A 23265-nucleotide genomic window follows, 5' to 3' on the forward strand; every position below is an offset into this window, starting at 1 on the left:
TCCCGGACCCTATATACCCGTCCGGCGGAAGCTTCCAGAGCCCGCCGGCCCCCTCCAGAACCTTCCGCCCCGCCCCCCGCGCCGCGCCGGCCAATCGCCGCCGCCCGCCCCGCGACGCGCGACGTCCGGGGCGGGGCCGCGCCGGCAACGGCCGCCCGCGCGCGGCCACGCCCCCTCCCGCTCGGGCCGCGGCCACGCCTCGTCGCGGCGCGCTCCCCCGCGAGCCGGCGGGGGCCCCGCCCACCTCGGCCGTGGGGAGCCAATCGGGGCCTGCCCCTCCCCTGGGTCAGCGAGGAACTGACGCACTCCCGCCCCACGACCCAGTTCGTCTTCCGGGAAGGGGCGGGGCTCGTGGCGGCCCCTCCCCCTGAGAGGCCCCGCCTCCACGCCGCGCGTCCGGAGTTCGGGCCCGCCCAGCGACTTTGCCTCTCCCTGTTCCAGGCTCATTTCTGCGACATGGATGTGAAAGTACCCACGCGTCCGCTTTTTCCGGGAATGGGGAAGATGCAGTCGTGCATGCCAGGCCTGTCCCTGTCTTCACCAGTATGGTGAGGGGGCGGGTGGCAGTGCTTATTCCCAGGTGCTGAGCTCACCTCTCCGGAGAGGTCTCCCAGCTCCTCTCTTCATGCCTTCCACGTGTCCCAATTTCTCAAGAGCATCTGCCACTGAAATCTGAAATGATCTCGCCCTGGCTTTCCTCCTCACCTCTGTGACCTCTGCTTATGAAGTTAACATGCACGCTTTCTGACTGTCCCTGAGAGGGAAGAAGAGATGTGATGTGGAGGTGTTTCCAAGACTGGAGTTGTCCTGGGTGGTACTGCAGGGACAGACGCTGGACATTGTATGTCCTGCCATGGCCCACTGGGTTGACTGGGGGAGAGTGTAGACTACAATGTAAACCATTATCCAAGTGGTGCAGCAGTGCTCCAAAATGTATTCACCAGGTGCGGTGTATGTCCCATGATGATGAAAGAGGTTGTTGATGTGAGAGGAATGGGGTGAGGGGGGTGGGGGGGTCTATGGGACCTCTTAATTTTTTTAATGTAATATTAAAAAAAAAATAGAGGAAAAAAAATAACTGTCCCTGGTTGCTTTTTTTGAGCCTGCTTATTTTTCTTCTCCTATTACTTACCTTTATGATTTGGGGGAGGAGGGAACCAGCCCTCAGAGCCTCTGCTTCCTCATCTGTGCAAGGCTCTGAGTTTGGGGTCCCTGTGATCATGCACAGGTTTGCTGGGGAAGGGTGGTGCAGAGAGGGGGGACTGCCTTAGACGGGCAGAGGGAAGAAGGGGCAGGGGGCACGGGGTCCGGGAAGGTCAGGGCTCTGGAGCTGGGCTGCCAGGTTTGATTTCTGGTTCCAGCACTTCCTGGTTGCGTGAACCTTGGGCTGGTTCCTTGACCATTCCTGGCCTTGGTTTCCCCATTTGTACAATGGGGACAGCAGCTGCAGCCCCCGTTTAGGGCTTTTTTTGAAGTTTCCAAGAGTCGATATTGGTAAAGTACTTAGGACAGGCTTGGCACAAGGGAAGCCGTGAAAGGGCGAGTCATCTTGTTCCGGGTGAGCTGCTGAGCACCCCCCTCCCCGGGCAGCGCCCCAGCAAATCTTCCTGAGATGTCCATCCTGGCACAGGCTGGGTCCCCCAAGAAAGAAGACCTGTGGCCTTCCCTTGCTGTCCGGACCTTCCTGCCCACTCACTGTCCCCCAAAAGAGTGTGTCGGCAAGGGCTTTGTGGGGGGGAGAGAATTAATTTTAAAAGTTAGGGATATAGGGAAGCGGACTTGGCCCAGTGGTTAGGGCGTCCGCCTACCACATGGGAGGTCCGCGGTTCAAACCCCGGGCCTCCTTGACCCGTGTGGAGCTGCCCATGTGCAGTGCTGATGCGCGCATGGAGTGCCGTGCCATGCAGGGGTGTCCCCGTGTAGGGGAGCCCCACGTGCAAGGAGTGCACCCCATAAGGAGAGCCGCCCAGCGTGGAAGAAAGTGCAGCCTGCCCAGGAATGGCGCCACACACACGGAGAGCTGACACAGCAAGATGACGCAACAAAAAGAAACACAGAAACACAGATTCCCAGTGCTGCTGCTAAGGAGAGAAGCAGTCACAGAAGAACATACAGCAAATGGACACAGAGAACAGACAACTGGGGGGGGGAGGGGAAATAAATAAAAAAAATCTTTAAAAAAAATGAAAAATAAAAATCTTAAAAAAAAGAATTAGGGATATAGCTAATAGCATACTAGCAGGCACGTCATCATCGTGGGAAAACAAAACAGACGTCTGTGGGTTTCTTCGCACTTACACTATAGGATTTTATAGTGTAAATTTACAACAGTGGTGGCACCACCTTTTAGATGTTTGGCCTTCAAAGGTATTAACATGGCTCTGGTTTTACAAACGGTTCTTGCCACACATGGGAGGGTGAGAAAACATCTGGCAAGGAGTGGCCCTGTATTTCCTTAAACCTGGGAACTAAGCCCGGTACAGGTTCCAGAGATTTTAACTCTTTAGAGAAAGAAAAAAAAAGCAGACCTGCACACTGAATGGGCATTTCAGAATGTTCCTGGGAAAGTGGCCTGTGTGGAAACCTCAGCAGATCTTGGGTTTTGGCCTCGGAGCAGCTAAGCAGGCCGGCTGGGAGTCATTCTGCCTCTGTGCAAATCCCTGACCCCCTATTTATAATCATTTATTGCCTGCGTGCTCTTGGACAACTTGCCTGATGTCTGGGCGCTTCGGGTCACGCCTCTGTAAAATGGGGATCAGGGTAGGTGGTGCCTCTCTGAGTGCTAGGTGCACGGCTTGAGAGAAGTCAGATAAAGAACATTTCACTAACAGCTAGTGCTGTGTTGTGTGCCAGGCCTATTCTGAATCCTCGATGCGCGTGAACTCAGTCGCTCCGCAGAAAAGTCCTTTGAGGTAGGACAACTGTGTTATCCCCCTTCTCCAGGTGGGGAAACTGAGGCCCTGAGCAGCCACGGGACCTGCCCAAGTTCACCCAGGGAGTGAAACGCTGAAGTGCAGAAGGTGATGCAGGTAACGATAAAGCTCTAATTATTAAAAACGAAAACTGCATTACTGCATGCCTCAACTGTTCATCTTTTCATCCTAAAGACTTTCAAAGGCAAGTTGGGGGAAGCGGACGTGACTCAACGGATAGCGTGTCCACCTACCACATGGGAGGTCCAGGGTTCAAACCCAGGGCCTCCTGACCCGTGTGGAGCTGGCCCATGCACAGTGCTGATGCATGCAAGGAGTGCCCTGCCATGCAGGGGCAAGTTGGCCATGCATCGGCTAATCCCACCCTGTGAAACACCCAAGTGAAATAAAAACCTTTGTTCACACAGACACCTTCCATGAACATTCACTGTGGCTTTGTAATCACCCAAAGCTGAAAATAACCGAAATGTCCTTCAGTGGGTCCAATGGATCATTGGTACGATGGAAGAGGACTCGGCCATAAAAAGGAACGGAAAAAAAGCAAGAAATGTAAAAAAGCTACGGTTACCCAATGCAATACAGAAAAACCTTAGAGGCCCAGTGTGAAGTGAAAGAAGCCAGACTCAAAAGGCTGCCTGCTGTGTGGTTCCATTTATAGGCCTTTCTGGAAAACGCAGGACTAAAGTGACAGAAAGCAGGTCATCGGCTGCCAGGGCTGGGGTAGGCTACAAAGGGACACCAAGAAATATTATGGGGTGGTGGAGAGGTTCGTCTATATTTTGCTGGTGGTGGTAGGTATGCGACTGCATAGGTTCAGGAGCATACACCGCAGAGGGTAACTTTTACTCCATTTAAATTTTATCTCAATTGCAATCCAAAGCTTCCAGTGGTGCAATCGATTAGTGCGTGATACTTACAACACAGTATGTGTGGGAGACATGCAAAGACTGCGGGTTCAATCCTTTCCTGGAGCATTGCTTTCCAAAAATGTATCATTTGAAGGAAATGTTTGAGTTTGGACGTTTAAATTTGTCCTGTATATATAAAACCAAAACAACCCCAAACAAACAAACATTATTCACGATAGCCCAAAGGTGGAAGCCACCTGAGTGTCCATCACGGACGAATGGATAAGCTAAATGTGGTATATACTACAGTGGGCTACTCCTTGGCTGTAAAAAAGAATGAAGTTCTGATGCATGAGGCAACAGGCTAAATCTTGAAGATTTAGTGAAATAAGCCAAAAGGACAAATATTATGTGATTTCATTGACAGGAAGTATCTAGAATAAGGCAATCTGTAGAGACAGAAGTAGATTAGGTTACCAGGGACCGTGGGGAGAGAGAGAAAATGGGACAGTTATTGCTTAATAGGTGCAGTTTCTGTTTGGGGCGATGAAAAGGCTTAGGTAATGGATAGTGGTGAAGATAGCACAATGCTGAGAGCCGAATAAAGGCCACTGAATTCAATTGGAAAAAATGGCTAAAATGGGAACATTTGTGTCATACAGGTGTTACCACAATAAATATTAAAACAAAATAAGACAACACATATCCTATGGAGTTAAAAAAAAAAAAAAGGCAAGACAGGAAGGAGCTTGTGAAACTTCTTTCCCAGGTTCCTGACACAGCACAAAGCTGCTAACCAGTCCCGGCTAGTCCGTTCTTGCCTTCTTCGTACAACTCTGAACTAGCTGGATCACACACCCCAACACAAGCCACACCGCCTTTCAGGAAAATCAAAATCCTACCTTATCAGCACTTGGGGACTACAAAGGAGCTTGGGGGGACACACACACACACCAAGACAAACCCAAGAGCTCTTGGACGTCCCAATGATTCAACCTTCGAAACTGCCCGGGCTCAGGTCCCCCCTTTAGGGACAACTTTTAGGGGCGTGCCAATACCAAATGTATCCACGGACCCGTCTCTGTGCTGGCGATGTTGAGCACGCGGAAGCAGCTGTCCCCACACGCAGGGACCACTGGAGCCTCCCTACAGGGTCACGGGTGGCTTGGACAGAGTGGCCGGCATCGGATTTCTGCAAACGGCCTGCTCTCTGAAAACCACGTGGGGACAGCGAGGGGTCCCTGCCGGTCTGCAATGACAAACAGTGTGGAGGAATTCCACTCTCGAGGCTGGGGTGAGACCTGCAGGGCCGGGTCCCCGGCCACTCACAACTAGGTACCTCGAGTAATTCAACTTAGTAGAATACTAATTTGGCAGCCCCTGACTGAATAACCGTACCTGTCCCCATCGGAGTTGCCAAGGGCCCCCCAAACTGCCAACATGAAAAGGTCTGTGCTCTGGAAAGCGCGGTTAGCAAACTCCTTTACACGTTCATCGGTTTGGCTCCCGTAGACACAGTGAATTAGATGGGTGATTCTGGAGACCGCACGCAGGCCTTTGACTGCCTTCATTCCAGAGACAGGGCTTTCCCAAAGGCTATGGCTTCGGAAGAAGTTTCCAGAACTGAACCTGGAATGACTCAGTGTCAGGCGCTCCCACACCCTCTCCCCGCCCTGTTCCTCCGTGAATCAGGGATCTACCTTTGGAATTTCCAGAAGGGTTCAACATTTGATGAGAAACAGAGGGGGTTTGTTACCAGGTTCCGGGGCAGGGTCTGGAACAAGGAGCAAGGAGAGATGAGAAAAGGCCAGGGAGGGGGCAGGCAGTGCCTGGCCCTCAACCTGTCCTGTTTGTGTATCTGGACGTGGATGTGTGAGTGATAGCGTGCTCTACCTCACCGTGACTCACGACTTATGATTCATATCTGTGATTCTCAATGTCCTAGTCAGTGCATTAAAAAAAAAAGTAAAAAGAGCTGAGTGGGTGTAGGCCAGTGGTTGAGTACCTGCTTTGCATGTACGAGGTCCGGGGTTCAATTCCCCCAGTTCCCCCTAAAAGAAAGGAAAAAAAAAGCAACAGGGGAAATCAGTATCTTTTCAGTTTATCCCAAACATACTTTCAACATGTGATCAAAATAAAAAGTCGGGAAGTGGACTTGGCCCAGTGGTTAGGGCATCCGTCTACCACATGGGAGGTCCGCGGTTCAAACTCCGGGCCTCCTGACCCGTGTGGAGCTGGTCCACATGCAGTGCTGATGTGCACAAGGAGTGCCCTGCAACGCAGGGGTGCCCCCCGCATAGGGGAGCCCCATGTGCAAGGAGTGCGCCCCATAAGGAGAGCCACCCAGCGCGAAAGAAAGTGTGGCCTGTCCAGGAATGGCGCCACATGCACGGAGAGCTGACACAACAAGATGACGCAACAAAAAGAAACACAGATTCCCGTGCCGCTGACAACAACAGAAGCGGACAAAGAACAGGCAGGAGATAGACACAGAGAACAGATAACTGGGGCGGGGGGGAAGGGGAGAGAAAATAAATAAATCAATCTTAAAAAATAAAATAAAAAGTTATTCAAGAGGCATTTGATTTTCTTCTCGTCTAAACCTGGGCAAGCCAGCGTGGACTTTGCATTTACAGCACATCCCAATTTGGACCTGTCACATTTCAAGGGCCGGTGGTGGCCAGCAGTGGCCAGCGGTGACCACATGGGACAGCATAGGGGGAGACAAATGTGGGCCGAGGATGGCGGGGCAGAGACTGCACGGAAAAGGGCGGTCAAAATATCCCCAGAATGGGCCGGAGTCTCTTGCAGGTTTGGGGGCGTTCCAGAGGGGCTCTTGACCACCCCTTCCCCATTTCGCCTTTCCTTCCCTCCCTCCATTCATGACAGATAAGGGTTACCCCCGCCTTTGAGGCCTCGCCCTCCAGGGACCCCAACCCTCCCCGGCTGCTCCCCAGTCCTCCGGGGCCGCCCACCTCGGCCCCGCCGCCCGCCTGGTGGACGCCGCCCTCTCTGTCACTCAACTTCTTGCTCCCGCCCCCCGACTCTCCCTGACCCTCGCTTCCCTTGGTTTCCACGGCGACGGGGCCGAGGGGCGGGACAACTGGGCAGCCTCTTGGCGAGCTGATTGGTTCTCCTCGTGGCGCGAGCGTCCTGTCCTCTCTCAGACCCGCCCACAGGGGCGGGGTCAGTGGCGCGCTCTCCGCGCGATGATTGGCCGGCGGGGCGCGCGCGCGGCATGGAGAGGCGGGGCCGGCGCCGAGCCGCGGTTAGTCTCGCGCGGTGGTCGCGAGCGCGGGAGGCGGCCTTGTCTGTGTCGCGCGCAGGAGGGTAGCAGGCGCATCAGCCCCCGGGCGAGGGAGCCATGAAGCACTATGAGGTAAGGAACGAGGACCGGGGTGCTGGGCGCCATCCCCGGATACCCCTGCTCTTTTTCTTCTTCGCGGGGGCGCGGGACTCCCTTCCCTGGCCCTGCGCCCCGAAGGGGGCCCAAGCCGGAGGGCGCAGGCGCAGTGGGCGCCCCTGGGCCGCGTGTTAGTCGCGGTGCGCATGCGCGGGGGAGGTCGTGCTAATCCTGCAACCCAGGTTGTTCTGGGGGTGCTCGTAGCTTGGGGGGGGGGTCTCTGCTGGGCCCGGGCGACCCGCGCAGCTCCCCCAGCGTGCTGAGTTGCACGTTCTGGCAGGGGAGGAGCGAAGGGCGCGGGACTCCTGTCCCCAGTCCCTCATCCTAGGGCGACGGTTGCGCAAACCTTGCACCATGCCGCCGCCTCGGGCTTAGCAAGGGGCTTTGCAGTCTGCACGACCTTTGGACCCCTTCCCTCGTCTCCGGACGTCCCTGAGAAGCCGAGGCGGTGCAGTTCCAGGGCTGGCTGCAGCCGAGCTGCAAAGCCGATCTTACTTTCTGGCAACCTCGGAGGTCAGCTTAGCCAGCCCCTGCTTGTCACCAGGGGACAGCCGCTTTGGAAGCCTGAGTCTTCTGACTCCTAGCTTCGGTCTCTTCTCTTAAAACGAAGTCTTCTCGTGAGCGTATCGACCTGGTCGACAATATAATACGAACACTTTAGTTATTTAGTTGTCGCCGACTTTTAAGTAACTATGTCATTAAAAAGAAAAATTACGGAGGTTAACGCAAGTGCATCTTAAAAGTCATCGTTTGCTTAAAAAAAGGTTAATAAGGATAGTTTTTAAAATGCTTATCGTTGTGGTAGGGAGATGGTTTTTGTTTTGTTTCTGGGAGGTCAGAGACTTGTATCATTATTTTTGAAAGTTATCGTTTTTCTAGGTGAACAGTCTCAGAGGCAGCTACTTGCCCAGAGGCCCCCAGCTAGTCAATACAGAACAGAGAGAGCACCTTCGGACCATAAATGTTCAGAATCCTCTGTGCTGTGTCTGCCCCCAAATGGAAACTTGCAGGTGGGGAGATTTCCTGGTTCTATGGTTATTATTATTTTAGGAGGAAGGGGGGATTGAACCCGGGACCTCCTACGTGCGAGGCAGGCTCTCCACCCACTGAGCTACACCTCCTCCCTTCTTGGTTAACAAGCTGAATATCACTCTCTTTCCTTGCTCCCTTTACTTTTATTACTATTATTTTAGTAATTTACCCAGATTCCTTTGAACCCTGGAACCCAGAAATCCTGTCATTTTTTTGACAGGGTACAAAGAATAAGGAGTTAGGATCAAATAGACTCACATGCCCCATTCAACCTTGTGATTCTAGAATAAGCTTCTTCTAATATAGACTTCCTGCTCAAATCCATCATGTAACTCTAGAGACAAAGCCACGTTGAGTTTGAAAGATGCAGGACAGAAGAGCCATGCGGAATTTTGCAAAACAAAGTCACTTTGGCTTTGCCAGTCAGGAGTCACAGAAAGAAGGTCTCCGAGGTCTCTTGGGGTTGGCGCTTTGACACGCAGAAACTGGTGAAGAGCCCAGGGACCGTGGCTTGGATTTCAGAACATGCTGTACTTCATTCAAGCTTTTTCCCTCCCAGAAGGAAGGGGGAGCCTCAAACTCACCGCTCAGAGTGACCTTGGAGAAGAGAATACTTTTTTCTTTTTCCTTCCCGTGTTCTTCTTTGCTGTCATTCTCTGCTAATATCTGGCCAAGTGCTCACCGAGGTGATGGTTTCGGAGTTTATTCCTTGGAGCTGAGCCTGTATAACAAGCAGATTAATTTTACTCAAGGCATTTGTTGCCGATCAACAAAAATAGCAGAGAGGTTTTCCTCTGCATTTAGCGAAGGTTTCAGTTATCCACATCCAAGACGATATTTCTGTTTGGGACTAAATCCATTTCCTGCCACCTCCAAGCAACCTCCCAGCCCACGGAGATGTTAGCCCCTCTCCAGAGACTTTTTTTGGAGACTTTGGATTAGGAAGTCCAGTTTACTAGTGAGAGAAGCAGCGTCACAGAGGTGCGAGGACTTGCTCTGCGCAGGCGGGGTGACTTAATACCCGGCCGAGGGCTGATGTCAGGGCAGCGTTCCAGCTGGGGGAATGAAACATTGCTCTTTTGATAACCGTTTCATATCACTGCCAGGCAGACTTCTCTGACCTGGGAGGTAAAGTCTACCTTTCAGTGGCTTGAGACGAAGTGGCTCGGTCACCCCTCCGGCTTCTGCCAGAGCTGCCTTCTTTCCAGGCCAGAGCAGGTCTTGGAATTGTTTGGGGGTCAGAGCAAGGGCAATAGGAGAACTGCTTATCTTTTTTTTTTTTTTAATTGTTATTTTTCAGGTCCTGGAGGCTGGGCATTGAACCCAGGACCTCCTCTGTGGGAAGCCAGTGCTCAACCACTGAGCCACATTGGCTTCCCTGAGTTGGTTTTTTCATTTGTTTTCCTCGTTGTTTGTTTTTGTTTTTTTAGGAGGCACTGGGAACTGAAGCCGGGACCTCCCATAGGATTGCTTGTCTTGACAGATACTCAGCCGAGCTGGTTTTTTTTTTTTTTTTGTAAGTGGTGTTTTGAGACTCTGCAGCTGAGTCTCAAAGTACCGATCCCAATAGCAGATGGAAAAGCTGCCGTTGCATCTTGTAAATGAGCCTGTTAATTCCTGGGCAGCCTTTAGGCAAGACCAGCGGGCCTTTTGAGCCCACCTTGCACAGAATCCTTGCATGAAGCAAGTGGCTGCCTTCAGCTTCCTCCACGGGAATACACATGGGAAAGTTCTGGGAGAAGAGTTCTGGCCAGAAGGCAGTTGTTTGGAGTCAGAGAACTGGGTAGGAAGGTGAAACCTCAGGAGAAAGGATGTAATGGTGAGGGGGGAGTGGGCTTTGGCCCAGGCCTGGGGCTGGATCCGGGCTCTCCCACTGCCCAGATGTGTGACACAGGGCAAGTTGCTTCACCTCTCAGAGCCTTGCGTAGCCTCCCCTTGGAGCAGAGCTCATTTCAGTGTGAAAACAAAGAAAAGTTTTAACGATCACTATGAACCTGCTAGAAATATGGCAAAGGCTGTGCATAAATGGGGAATTGCTACAGGGAGCCGTGGTTCATCCATTCCAAAACCGCTGTGTCCGATTCCATTGTGTGAAACAAACTGCTTTGATCTGCCCAGTTCTTCAGTAATGAAACGCTCCACAACATGTCAAGGGGAAAAAAGCTAGCTGCAGAGGATTCTATAAATTGTAAACAACGCGCCACATGCGACTCCTGTGGACCGGTTATGGCTGCGTACGCGATAAAAGGTTAAAATTATAATAAGAGGTAAAAAACACGCACGTGTGAGACTCACATGGTAATTCAAAGGAGCTGCTGCCTGGGGAGAGGGGGAGGCAGGAGATCAGATCTTCCTACTTGCCACTGTTTTCTGTACTTTTTTCTTCTGGATGCTTCTGACCTTTTGGAGTCGAAGGGGAGGGGCTTTTGGGGTTTTTCTGGGCGCTGGGCCCCCATTTTGGCGCATAGGTCTCTCTGACTCCCGCACGTTAAGTCGGGTGCCCCGTGGGGATTGCTCGATCTCCCTGCGGGGTCTCCCAAAATGCTTTCGGGGTGGCTTGGGCCCCTGCCGACAGGCGGTCGCTGGTTGGGATCCCCTCTTCCTGGGTTGCTTTTCTGTTGCTGAGTAACAGCCGCAGCCTCAGGGGCCCTCGATGGTGATCGGTCCTCCCCGAGCCCCGGGAGGTGGCTGCTCTTGGTGACCCTCTTGCAGGGGCGCTGAGGGGCTGGCCCACCGGGGGCTGTGTGACGCGCCTCCGCCAGCCCGCCCGCCCGAGGCAGAGTGCCGAGGAGGGCGGTCCCCGGCCGGGCCCTGCTCTCGCCTCCCAGCCCAGGAAACGCAGCCGGGAGAAGGCACAGCGCGGGAGTGCAGCGGGGCTGGGCCCCGGTCCTGGTTCCGCCTGTCCTCCCGTGTGGAGGACCTCCCTGCTGACACTGCCCCGAGGTGGCAGGGGGCCAAGCTGTCCCGCCCGGATCCCCGCGGCCACCTGCAGGGCCGGGCGCATGGGCGGGTGCCGTGGGTCAGCGTGGACAGCTGGCGGGGGTCTCCCGGGCCCGAGGTCGGGCGGGCCAACGACCGAGAGCTCCACTGGAACCGCCGGCCCTGGGAGGTGGGAAGCGGTGAGCTTGGACGCGGGCCGCGTGTCGGGGCGCAGGCCTCAGGCTTGGGGTGCTGCCACGCCAGCTCCTGCTGCTGTCCTCAGCCAGGATCCCCAGCCCTCGAGGAGGCACCTCGGGCCAGCCTCTGTCCTCCCACAGAGCAGGACCTTCCCAGGGCCACCCAGCCATACCCCTCTGGGCGGGCCGACTTTGAAACCCGCCCCGCGGCCCTCGGCTCAGAGCTGGGGTTCCCTAACTGCCACCTCTGGGCGTGAGCCCCGTGCAAGGTCCTTAGCCTCCGGGCTGTCTTCTCAACTAGAGCGGCGCGGCCTGGGGTCAGACGCGTGGTTTGGAGCGTCCTGGCACCATCTGTCCCCTGCTTTTCTCATCCTGGCTCCATGGCCGCAGAACTGGCCGCCACGCAGCTTCTCTCACCCTCGCTCGTGCCCCGAGCACCTGCCGGTCCCTCAGCTGCGAGGCCCTTCCCAGCTCCCTTCCCGTCCTTTTGCAGCCAGCTCCACCCCCAGGGGCTGCCCAGCCCTCTCCCCTTGCTCCGGGCACCCTGGCTCCGTGGGTCCTCGCAGCCTCTGTTGCGGCCGTGGCCGTGCGTCCATCTGGCACTTGAAGGTCAGTCCATGCACTCCTGAGGACAGGGCGTCTTTCCTTCTCGTTCCTGCCGCGTTCCCAGCATGTGGCACGGCCCCTCCATGCTGAAGGCGCCGTCTGCCCAGTGAAAGCGTCGTCTCCCCCGCGCCGGTCCCAGGAGCCCCGGTGCCTGCCCCCTCAGGCTGCCCGCATTATCTGATCGGGCCTCGCCCTTGAACCCTGCCGAGGCAGGTGCAGAGACAGGGAGCTGCTGTGCTGCACCTGCCTGCCCTCACCAGACGGGCCGCCCTCACCAGACAGGCTGCTGGCAGGTTCTGCTGGCTCAGGAGGACTCCTCGTACCTGTTTTCCAAGCCCACCCCTAGTCCATCCGCTGACTTGTGTCAACTTAGTCTTCTTCCCTCCACATTCCAGAGCCCAGCCTCCGCCCTGCAGGTCTTTCCATGTAAGCTGAGGCTTGAAGGACGAGAGGGAGGGGATCAGTGTTCAGGGCATGGGGAGCAGAGTGCGCAGCGGCCTGGAGGCCCGGGGACGAGGCCTGCCGGGGGATTCCTACGTGCTGCGGGGGGCGTGGAGAGGGAGGACAGGCGGAGTCGGGAGGACTCTGAGGCCTCCGGGAGAGCCACAGAGGAGCCTCTTTTTTGTCGGTTGTGCCTCCGAGACGAGCTTTCAGAGGGCAGTTTCCTTCCAGTTCTGGGTGCCCGCCCCCACGTGTGCAGTGGAGCTGTTCCCCACCGTCACCAAGTGGGCAGTGGCCCCCCAGCCATCCGGCGACCTAGGGATGGGCCTGGGCATTTCCCAGCCCGCTCAGTGGCCCCAGCGGCCGGTGCCTGTCCCCGCTGGAACTGGCTCTTACACACGCAGCGCCCGCTGGCCATTCACACTCCCCTGGACCCTCTCCAGGGCCGCTTCTGGGCGCTTCCGGGCCCTTCTGGGTTGTTTTGCTCCTTTTTAGTGAGCAGGGCGCCCCCAGTCCAGGCTGCGGGGGGGCCCGTGGGGAGCCTTGCCCGCTTCCGGGGGGGCCTGCCTCGTCGGGGCAGGGGGCTCCCCGAGCAGAGGAAGCTGGTTGAAACGAGGGGACACAGTGCCGGGGCCGCCAGCGTTCTCGGGTGGAGCAGCCGTTTCTCAGGCTGTTGGGGTGTTTCAAGCGTGGTGGACCTGACCCTGAGTTCTGGAGCTCGCCTGCCAAACCTGCGCCCTCCCAGCCAGTCTGGCGCCGCGCCGGCCTCGCAGGCACCCGGGCACCCGGGCCCCGGATCCGACGCCGCCCGCCTCTCGCCCCTCACGGCCAGAGCCAGCAGGTCCTGCAGCTCGGCCCTCGGGACCCGCCTGGCATCAGCCACTTCTTGTCACCTTCCTGCCACCGCCAGCCTCGGGCCAGGGCCCAGCGGCCGGTTACCACCTTGGCTTGCGGGGGGCGCAGCGTCTGCACTCGGCTGTCAGCCCCAGTAAAACCTCTCCGCTGGGCACCGAAGTTTGAAGTTCATGTCCTTCTCATGCCGTGAGATACTAGTCTTCAGATTTTTTCCTAGTTGTTAAACGTGTGTAAACCGTTCTTGGTGGGTGGGCCGTGCAGAAATAGGTGGGGACCCAGAGATGGCCCCAAGGCTGCAGTTTGCCTGTCCCTGCTCTAAAGCTGTCACGATGGCGACGGGATTTCCCGTGTCGCCTCTTCCTGGGCCCCCCGCTCCCACGCTTACTCCCTGACAGTCCGCTTACTCCCTGACAGTTGGGAGGGAGCCTTTCAGAACCCACGTCCCTCTGCCCACAGCCCTCCATGGCTCCCACCCACCCCACGTCCTCCCCGCGGCCCATCAGGCACAACCCGCCGGTCACCTCCCTGCTGCCCTTGCCTTCCCCCACTTTCCCCTCCAGGCACATGGGCCCCCTCGGGCGCACCGAGGTTGCCGCTGCCTCAGGGCCTTTGCACGGGCTGCTCCCTTGCCTGGTGTCTTCCACAGGTACCTGACAGCTGTCCTTCACCCCCTCAGGGCTCGGCTTAAGCCCCTCCCTTGCTTCTCCGCAGCACCGTGTCCCCTTCTAATGTACTTTATCTTTCTGTTTTATCATTTCTCTGCCCCGCCGGCAGGGGTCTCCACCGCTGTGCCTGGAGCCCCAGAACCCGGCATGGCCTGGCACAGAGGAGGTGCCCAGCCGGTCTCTGTGTGAGCGGCCGAGCCTCAGTTTCCTTCCCGGCACAAGGGGCCCGGCCGTCGGAAGGCGGTGCTTTGTGGGGGGCCACGCCTCCGGCCTGCGGTGGTGTGTGTGGGTGGGAGGCCGGCGGCGCGGGAGGGGACTGACCTGCCGCCCCGACTGGGCCGGAAGTGAAGGGCGCGGGCGGGCGCAGCCTGGTGGGTGCCTCCTCGCCCTCCTCCGTGCAGCGGGTCCCGGGGGCTCACGGGTCTCGTCCAGCTTCCTGCCCGAGATGGGAGAGAGACGCAGGTGTGGCCGCCGGCGGGGGGTGCGGGGCTCTGGGCCTGGGGCCAGGCCACACCAGCGCAGGGGCAGTCGGAGCGGCCAGCAGGCGGGGTCCTGCCCCCTCCCCGTGCTTGCGGCTCTGCCCTTGGACGGTGCACTGTGCCCCCCCAGTCTCCGCCTCCTCGTCCCTAAACTGGGGTGACGGCGCCAGACCAGCGGCCAGCGAGAGCGAGGAGCCAGATGGTGGAGGCAGATGCACAGCTCAGAACCTTGGCCGGCGACTGTCAGCAGGGGGAGGGAGAAAGGGGGGCCGGGGCCAGGGGGGTGCCTGGGTGGGGTGGGGGCGGCCGAGTCAGCGTGATGAGGTTTTGGGGCTCCACCCCAAGGGCAGGGGCCTCTGTAAGGTGGGCAGCCCGAGGGGCAGGTGCCTCCCTCACAGCCTCGGGGGGCATTTGAAATCTCTTCATTGGTGGGGGCCCCAGGCCTTGGTCTGTTTCAGAAGCGCCTCGGGGGCGTCTGACGGGCAGGTGGCGTCCCTCGCGGTGGGGCCGGCTGCCGTACACCCGGGAACTGCCCGCCTGGCCACCGGGGTCCAGGTACCACAGGGAAAAGCCCTGGAGCATCCGAGCATCCCTGCCCGGGGGACAGACCGGCCACACCGCGTGCCCCGCACCGGCCCTGGAGGCGCCTCTCAAAACCGAGGCCCGCGTCCCCGCCCTAGAGGGGCCGGCGCGTCCGCCGGGCGGGCCAGTGCCCAGTCCTGGAGCCGTCACCCTCGTCTTCCCTGCGGTGGCGGCGGCGGCGGCGTCACGCCAGCTCCAGCTGCCCCGGCCCCGCTTCCGAGCCTGCTTGCTGGGCTGCCCGTCGGGTCCCAGCCCTTGAGGTTCGCGCTGGGGGAGGGCTGGGATCCCGGCGGCCCAGGCGGGGCAGGCCTCTGTGCCCCGTGCGGGGCCGTGGGGGCACAGCAAGCGGCCGCCCCCTGCCCGAGGCCCGGGGTCTGACTGGAGAGCTGGTCCAGGGAGGCCCGGCCACCGGCCGGGGAGCACCAGGCCCCCGCGGCGCCTCTCTGGGGCACAGGGGGCCGGGCCGGGAGGCAGGAGAGGCGGGGGGCCGTGGGGGCAGCAGCCCGAGCGGGTCAGGGCGCCGCGCCGCTCCCGCGGGACCCCTCGGGGAGCCGTCGCAGCTGCCCCCCGGGCTCGGCGCAGAAGCGAGGTCACGGGCGCGGCGGCGGGCGCGGGAGGCGCTTCTGCCGAGCAGGTGCAGCCTGGGTGTGCGTCCTGGCAGCCGAGCCCGGCCACGGTCACTTCAGCCAGACTGGCCTGAGCAGCGTGACTCGGAATTTCTGGAAAGGGAGCCGAGAGGGGGGTGCGGGCCCCAGTGCCTCGATGCGTGGCGGGCCGGAGCTGCGCCCCGGGGCTGGGGACAGCCACCCGCCCCCGCGGCCGCGCCTGGGGGCCCCGGGTTGCTGAGCAGGGTGTGCACCCCCCGCCAGGTGCCCGGGGGCTCCCAGAGCTGCTGCCCGCAGGGGGCCCCACTGCCCTCGCAGGCAGGCCTCGGGGGCTGCCCTGTGGGGATCTGCCGGGTGTGTGCACGCTCAGGGTGCAGACCCCAGAGGTCCGGGTGGGGGTGGGGGCGGGCGGCCCGTCTTGTGGGAGCGCCCCTTTGGGCTCCAGAGTTACTGGCCTGCCCCCTGCCCCCACCGTGGGCCTCGGCCTTCTTGCCTCCTCGAACCCTGTGGGGCGAAGGGGAGGCCTCTGGGGCGCTGCGGTGGCTCGAGGGGCGGTGGCGAGGGTGACCCGGAACCCAGGCGGGCCTTCCTGAGGCCTGAGCTCTCCAGGAGGTGCGGAGCCCGGCAGGTGGGACCCGGCGGGGAGGCCGTGGGGCCTCGAGGGTGGGCGCTGCAGCAGGGAGGCCCGGGAGCCTCCGGCCGGCTGGGAGTACGGGATGGGGAAACTGAGGCCCGGGGCACCTCCCCAGGCCCCTGGCTCGGCGGGCTTCGGGGGCTTCGCTGCCCGCACTCCGGCTGCTCCTTCCCGGGCTCAGGCTGGGAACCTCCTGGCCCTTAAGCCCAAGCCGCCCGCCGCCCCTGCCGCCCGCCCTCCGCCTCCACGGGGTCCTGCCCCCCTGCCCTCCGCCTCCATGGGGTGCTGCCCCCCGCCCTCCACCTCCACGGGGTGCTGCCCCCCACCCTCCGCCTCCACGGGGTCCTGCCCCCATGGCCCAGCCCATCACAGACGGGGCCGCCGCCGTCCTGGCCCCGCCCTCACCCCGTCTGTTCCCCTCGCGGCCGCCAGAGGGCGCCGGCGAGCGCTTGCGTCCCGGCCCATCCCTCCTCCGCCCAGACCCCTGCCTGGCTCCCACCGCAGACCCCCGGCCCTGCACGCGCTGCCCCCGCGCTCCCGGCTCCACTCCTGGGTCCCTTGCGCACCCCGGCCCGTGCCTGCCGCAGGGCCTTGCCCCGCCGGCCCCTGCCTGGAATGCTCTCTCCCCAGGTGCACGCCCGGCTTGTCCCCTAGTTGTCCTTGCTCAGGGAGGCCTGCCTGACGCTCCACTGCAGACGGCTTCTCCTCTTCCTCAGCACCCAGTGAGGGCACGGCCCACGAAGGCTGGGCCCGGCCTGCCCGCCGCAGCGTCCCACGACCTGGGGCAGGCTTGAGACCCAGGGGCGGGGAGGACGGGGCGGATGCGTGGGTGCCAGTCAGCGCAGAGCCGGGGAGGGCGCCCCCCAGGGACCCCCGCCTCTGGCGCGTCCTCAGAGGACGGGGCCTCCTGGGTGGGCCTGCCGTGGCTGCGCAGAGCTGGGCGCTCTCGTCCTGGCTTTCGCTCGGGTCAGCCAGCAGAGGGCGGTCACGGTTTCCCCAACTTTCTGACCTCGGGGTCCTGCAGATGGCCTTTGTCATCCTTTGTGGGATTTGTTCTAGAGGGGGAGTTCCGGCACCCATCTTACAGTGACTTTGGAGTGGTGGATGGGGGCAGCCTCCTGGAGGTGAGACCTTCACAGGCTCAGAGAGGGGGTGCCATTTGTCCAAGGCTGCACTGCCGGGAGGTAGGTGAGTCCTTTTGGCCTCAGGGTCTTGGGGCGTGAATGTAGCTTTGACGGCAGCCCCCCGCGGCCCTGAGCTGGCCTGCCTCGCTGGGGAACCCGCAGGCGTAGACCCCCAGCTGTGTTAGGGTGCCCGGGAAAGAGGGCGGCCCGGCTGCCCGTCGTGGAGCTCCGGCCCTGGTGGACTGAGCCTTTGCCTTGGTGTGCCAGCTGCTAGCAGGCTTTGCAGGGGCCCCCGGCCCACGTCACCCGACCCGGCAGGCGGAGGCCCCGGGGGACGGTCCCTGTGGCTGCCTCTGCCCTGGGGTCTGGGTGGGCTTCGCAGGGGGCAGTGAAGGAGGGGCCGAGGGCCGAGGTGGGAAGGGGGCACTGGGGTCGCCCTGAGCTCAGTCGCGTGCTGGGGGAAGGGCAGAGAACAGACGACCCAGGACCTGCCCTGAGTGGGGCGCGGTGGTTACTTTACCCAGGTGGCCAGGAAGGGCCTCGTGGAGAGGACTCGAGGGCCGGGGGTGGGGCAGGGGGCATTGGGGGTGGGCCCTTCCAGGCGAGGGACAGCCTGCGCCCCTTCAGGTGGCGTGTCCGCCCTGCCACTCCGTCTCCGCAACTGCCAGAGGGGGTAGTCAGGTGGCTTTGCCTGGAACCCATGCTGGGCCAGTGGGTGCCCCTCTCTGCTGGCCCCGTCCCGCCGGTGACCCCAGCAGCATCATGAGACGCGTGGGGGGAGGCGCTGGCCGGCTGCTCCAGAGCGACTCGGGTGCCACCCTCCGCGCGGCCCTGCAGCCCACGCCGGCCGGGCCGACCTCGTGCTGCCACGGGCTGCTCCTGGCGGGACCCGGGATCTCGGGCCTCCGCGAGAGAATTCCTCCCCACGGCCGGGGCGCCCACCCCCTCCTCGGCGCCTGCCTGCCCGTCGTCCGCGGGGGCTGCGGGCCACACCCCCCCGCCAGCGCCCCGCCTGCCTCCCTCACCCACCGGGGGCGCTCTCGCCCACCCCGGGCCCCCCGGGGCCAGCGCTTCTCTGCAGGGCGGGCTTGTGGGGGACCGCTGGGCTGCCGCGGCCCCTGGCCCCGTCTCCGCAGCTCCCTGTCCCCACCCGCGTCCTGGGTGCACCGAGGCAGGCATTTGGGGTGGGCGGCCAGGGCTCCCGGGGCGTGGGGTGGGGGTGTGGAGGGATGAGCGGGGGCAGGACGCCGAGGGACGGGGTCCCCAAGTTAGATGCGCTGTCTCGAGGGGGTTTTTTTTCTTCTTAACTGCTAGTTTTGAAATAAGGGCAGACGCGGAGACGTCCCGGCGCCCGGGACCTCTGGGCTCTCCGGGAGAAGATGGCCACGGGTTGGGGACTGGGGGCAGGCAGGGGGCGGCTCTTGCCGGGGGCTTACCTGTGGGCGGCTGCGCCGCTGCCCTGGCGAGCCCCGGCTCCTGCCTGGGCCTGGCCCTCGACGGCGGCGCTCTGCCGGCCCGCCCTCCCTCCCGCGCCTGGTCCGGTGCCCGGGCAGGGCCGGGTAGGCTTTGGCCTGCCCCCGGCAGCCGCCCGGCGGGGAGCGGCCCGGGTATTTTAAGCTGCTGCGTGATCCTACAGGAACTCGAGGCCGCCTTCGCCCCCCGGTGGCTCTGCCGTCCTGGGCCGGGCCGCCGGGCAGCGGCTATTAATACACCTGCAGCACCCGGCCTGCCGGCACCCTGCACGGCGCCCCTGCCTCCCCCACGGGCCCCCGGGGCCTGCCGCGCCTCCCTTCTGGCCCTCTGCTGCCAGCTTGGCCGCGCCCTGCCCCCTCGTCGAGCCCTGTCCCCAGGCAGGGGGGGGAGAGGGGGGGGCTGAGCCCAGAGCTGACGTCAGCACCCGCCCAGCTGTGGTCCCCGTTGGCGGCAGCACCCAGGCCCCCCCCCTCCGGTGCGGGCAGGCGTGTCACAGGGGCAGACGGCCCCCATGCCAGAGCGGCCTTCCTGCCAGGAACACCCAGGGCCCCTGCGCCCGCCCTGACGGGGGCAGCCATCGAGCTGGTCCGGGGACGGGCGACCCTCACAGCCTCTGACGCAGCCCTTCCGCCAGGGCTGCCAGCTCCTTTGTGGTCAGGTGGGGGCTCAGCCCCCCATGGCCATCCCCACGCTGGTGTGCACACACATGTGCAAGTGTGTGTGCGTGCCCGCAGCGTCGGGGGCGTGAGTGCAGCCCCTTGAGGTGGCTTGGGGGCTCCAGGTGTGGCTGGGTGTGCCCTCGGGGGCCCCCGCCCGAGCCCCGCGCCCTGGGTGCTGCTGGGTCACCCTCTTGCCTTCTCCACCGTCCTGATCTGCCTCTCGGGCTGCCGCCTCGCCGTGGGCCCGGGGAGCCGGTGGCCGGAGGGTGCTGGTGGGCCCTGGCTGTGTGCTGGGCTTTGGGGGACCTGGAGAGGGTGGGCTGGACAAGGCCGGGGTGGTCCCGGGGAGTGGGTGGCGGGAGGGCGCTGGTCTGAAACCACCGAGAGCGAGGCTCTCCACACCAATTACTGCGGAATCTGTCACCTCCCTGGGAACAGCAGCGCACAGGGACAGTAATCCAGGGCATCCCTCACAGCTCAGCAGGGGGAACCGAGGAGTTCTCTCGCGGATTCTCAAGACGCTGGGATGTCCCCAAGCCCAGGGACGTCCCCAGCCCTGCGCCCACAGGGGCTGCCCACTGGCCTCCCACCTCCCCTTCCCCTCCCAGCCCCCGCCGGCAGTGGGGGCAGGGCAGCACCCCCATGCTTGGCCCCGGGCACCGCCCTGCCCTCTGGGCTTTTGCTGACCCGGCCCCAGGGGGCTCCCCGGGGACCCCGCAGAGGGGCGTGTGGTGGGCCGTGGGGAGGGGGCAGTCGGGGCTGGTTTTATATTTAGCCGGCGGCGGTGGCACTCGGGTTACGCCTGGCAGGGAAGCGGCCGTGCCAGGGCCGGCGTGGGCAGCTTTCCAGCGCCGCGGCAGAATTTGATCAGGCCCTGGGCCGCGGCCTGCAGCCGCCCGAGTGGGGCGTCCGGTGGGGGCCGGCGGGCTGGCTGCGGGGCGCGGGGGCGCAGAGCAGCGCGGTGGCCGGCGCAGGCGCCATGGACATGAACTTGGTGGCCCGAGAGGCCAGCCCGGGCCTGATCGTGGGCCTCAACAGCCTCCCCGGGCCCGCGCCCCCAAAGGCAGCCAAGAAACCCAAAAAGGCCGTTCTCTTCTTTGAGGTGGAGATTCTGGACGCCAAGACCCGCGAGAAGCTGTGCTTCCTGGACAAGGTAGGGCCAGGCCACGGCCGGGCAGGGCAGGGCGGCGGACCCCTTCCAGCGGCTCTGCCCCGGAGGGGACCCCGAGGGACTCCCCGGGGCCCTGACGCTGCGCCTCCTTTGCTCCTCGGTGGGTGGGTGGGTGCCGGGCGGGCGCTGGGGGGAGGTGCCCCCAGGAGTGGTAGGCACCTGCGTCCTGGCGGGGGGAGGGGGCCGGCAGCCTCCTCGGTGGGCCTTTTCGGGCCTTGGGGCCCGGGAGGGGTGCGGGGTGGGAACCCTGCCCCTGCTGAGGCCAGGCCAGGCGGGGACTGCCCTGGGTCTGGGTGGGCCTGAGGCCTTCTGGGGTGGGGTGGGGGGGTGGAGGAGAGGCCGGGGGCAAGCTCCGCTCAGCCTGCTCACGCTGCCCTTGCCGGGAGGGCGGTCCAGCGGCGCCCCTGCCCAGGCTCTGACCAGTGGAGCCGCCCTGGACCCCACCCTTCCCCAGCCTCTCCTATGAGCAGCAGCCCGGGTCCCCTCGCCCCAGCTGACGTCCCGCGGCCTGTGCCCCGCCCCCCCAGGTGGAGCCCCACGCCACCATCGCTGAGATCAAGAATCTTTTCACCAAGTCCCGTGAGTCCAGGGCGCCGCCGCGCCGCCCCACGCCCCCGGGGCCGGGCCTGGCGGTGGGAGCCCCCGGAGGCCCCTAGGGCGCGGGAGCCGGCAGCGCCCGGGCGGGTGCGCCCCCGCGTGGCCGCCGCGGGAGCACCCTGGCCGGGCGCGGGGAAGGGCGGGCTCGCGCCTCCGCCCTGCTCCGGTGCCCGCCTGGGGCCGCGCGCTCGGGGAGGCGGAGGCGGCAGGGTCCCTGCGCGCCAGGACGCGCGGGCGGGGACGGGGCGTGACGGCCGTGCTCTCCCGCAGACCCGCAGTGGTACCCCGCCCGGCAGTCCCTCCGCCTGGACCCCAGTGAGTAGGCGGCGCCTGGGCCCGGGGAGGGGGGCCGAGGGGCCCTGGGCCGCGCTGAGCCCCCGCCCGCCTCTGCAGAGGGCAAGTCCCTGAAGGACGAGGATGTCCTGCAGAAGCTGCCCGTGGGCACCACCGCCACCCTCTACTTCCGGGACCTGGGCGCCCAGATCAGCTGGGTGACGGTGAGCCCCGCCCCCGCCCCGCCCCCGCCCCGGCCCGCGGGGGGCGGGGCTCACCTCGCGCCCCCCCCCAGGTCTTCCTGACCGAGTACGCGGGGCCCCTCTTCATCTATCTGCTCTTCTACTTCCGCGTGCCCTTCATCTACGGCCACAAATACGACTTCACGTGCAGCCGGCACTCGGTGGTGCAGTGAGTGCGGGGCTGGGGGGGGAGGCGGCGGGGCGGGGGCGGGGCCGAGCTGAACCCCGGTCCCCGCAGCCTCGCCTGCATCTGCCACTCATTCCACTACGTCAAGCGCCTGCTGGAGACGCTCTTCGTGCACCGCTTCTCCCACGGCACCATGCCGCTGCGCAACATCTTCAAGGTGAGCCCCCCGCGGGCCCCCGCCGCCCCATCTACCCCCGCGGCCCCCCGCGGCCCCCCCACCGCCCCATCTACCCCCGCGGCCCCCCCGCGGCCCCCCACCGCCCGCCTCCCCCCACCGCCCGCCTCCTCGCTCCTCTAGAACTGCACCTACTACTGGGGCTTCGCCGCGTGGATGGCCTATTACATCAACCACCCGCTGTACACGCCTCCCTGTGAGTGGCACTCCCCCACCTCGCGTGCCCGCGCCTCCCGCGGCCCCGCCGGCCCCCCCTCAGGGGCCTCTTGCTTCCTCCGCAGCCTACGGAGCGCAGCAGGTTAAGCTGGCGCTGGCCATCTTCGTGGTAAGAGGCGCAGGGCGGGCTGACGGGCCGGGGGTGAGGGGGGTGAGGGGGGTGAGGGGGCTCCCGCCTGACCTGTCCCCCGCAGATCTGCCAGCTCGGCAACTTCTCCATCCACATGGCCCTGCGGAACCTGCGGCCGGCGGGTGAGTGCCTGCCCGGCTGGGTGGGGGGGAGGCGGGGCGGCCCAGGGTTCCTCACCCCCCCCCCCCCTCAGGGTCCAAGACCAGGAAGATCCCGTACCCCACCAAGAACCCCTTCACCTGGCTCTTCCTGCTCGTGTCCTGCCCCAACTATACCTACGAGGTGAGGGCTGCCCTGCGCCCCTGCCGGGCCCTGGCTCCCGGGGGGCGGGCCGGACACCTGCGGCCCCTCGTCTGCCGGTTGGGGGACGTGGCTGGCTGTCCCGCGCCCAGCCCTGCCCCCGCCCCGCAGGTGGGCTCCTGGATCGGTTTCGCCATCATGACGCAGTGCCTCCCAGGTGAGTGGCTGTCCCCCCGCCTGGCCCGCTGGCCGGCCCCCCTCCTGACACCCGTGCCGTCCTCAGTGGCCCTCTTCTCCCTGGTGGGCTTCACCCAGATGACCATCTGGGCCAAAGGCAAGCACCGCAGCTACCTGAAGGAGTTCCGCGACTACCCGCCGCTGCGCTCGCCCATCGTGCCCTTCCTGCTCTGAGCCGCCCGCGCCCGGCCCGGCCCGCGGGTCCACGTTGTCCTGGGGGGGAGTGGGGGCCCCGCTTTCCCAGCTCCTGCAATAAAACCTGCTTGCCCCACCCAGCCGGGCCCAGGCTCCGAGTGCTGCCTTGGGGGGGGTGGGGGTCGCGGCACAGACGCAGACTTGGGG

At 63.1% G+C, this 23265-nt stretch overlaps 1 protein-coding gene and 1 long non-coding RNA gene across 3 annotated transcripts; one reads left to right on the forward strand and one right to left on the reverse strand.

Annotated features, from left to right (window-relative positions):
* Positions 1-6335: 6335 nt before the first annotated feature.
* On the reverse strand, positions 6336-18834 carry LOC131276922 (uncharacterized). The gene is made up of 4 exons (XR_009184144.2): positions 18760-18834; positions 14221-14335; positions 8801-8937; positions 6336-7815 (listed from the first exon to the last, which is right to left on the reverse strand). It is a non-coding gene; the product is annotated as an uncharacterized lncRNA (long non-coding RNA).
* Positions 7011-23198, forward strand: TECR (trans-2,3-enoyl-CoA reductase). Of its 2 annotated transcripts, XM_058290529.2 has the most exons (13): positions 7011-7160; positions 20558-20608; positions 21154-21205; positions 21494-21538; positions 21617-21720; positions 21792-21907; positions 21977-22082; positions 22224-22296; positions 22382-22425; positions 22511-22568; positions 22640-22728; positions 22858-22903; positions 22970-23198. In XM_058290529.2, the coding sequence occupies exons 1-13, from the start codon at positions 7146-7148 to the stop codon at positions 23095-23097; spliced, it is 927 nt and encodes a 308-aa protein (XP_058146512.1). In that variant the 5' UTR covers positions 7011-7145; the 3' UTR covers positions 23098-23198. The 2 variants fall into 2 exon arrangements, with proteins under 2 accessions (XP_058146512.1, XP_058146511.1); XM_058290528.2 differs by having other exon boundaries at positions 22858-23198.
* The last annotated feature ends 67 nt before the right edge of the window (positions 23199-23265 follow it).

This window comes from Dasypus novemcinctus, chromosome 30 (genome assembly GCF_030445035.2).
Source record: "Dasypus novemcinctus isolate mDasNov1 chromosome 30, mDasNov1.1.hap2, whole genome shotgun sequence".
Taxonomy (NCBI): domain Eukaryota; kingdom Metazoa; phylum Chordata; class Mammalia; order Cingulata; family Dasypodidae; genus Dasypus; species Dasypus novemcinctus.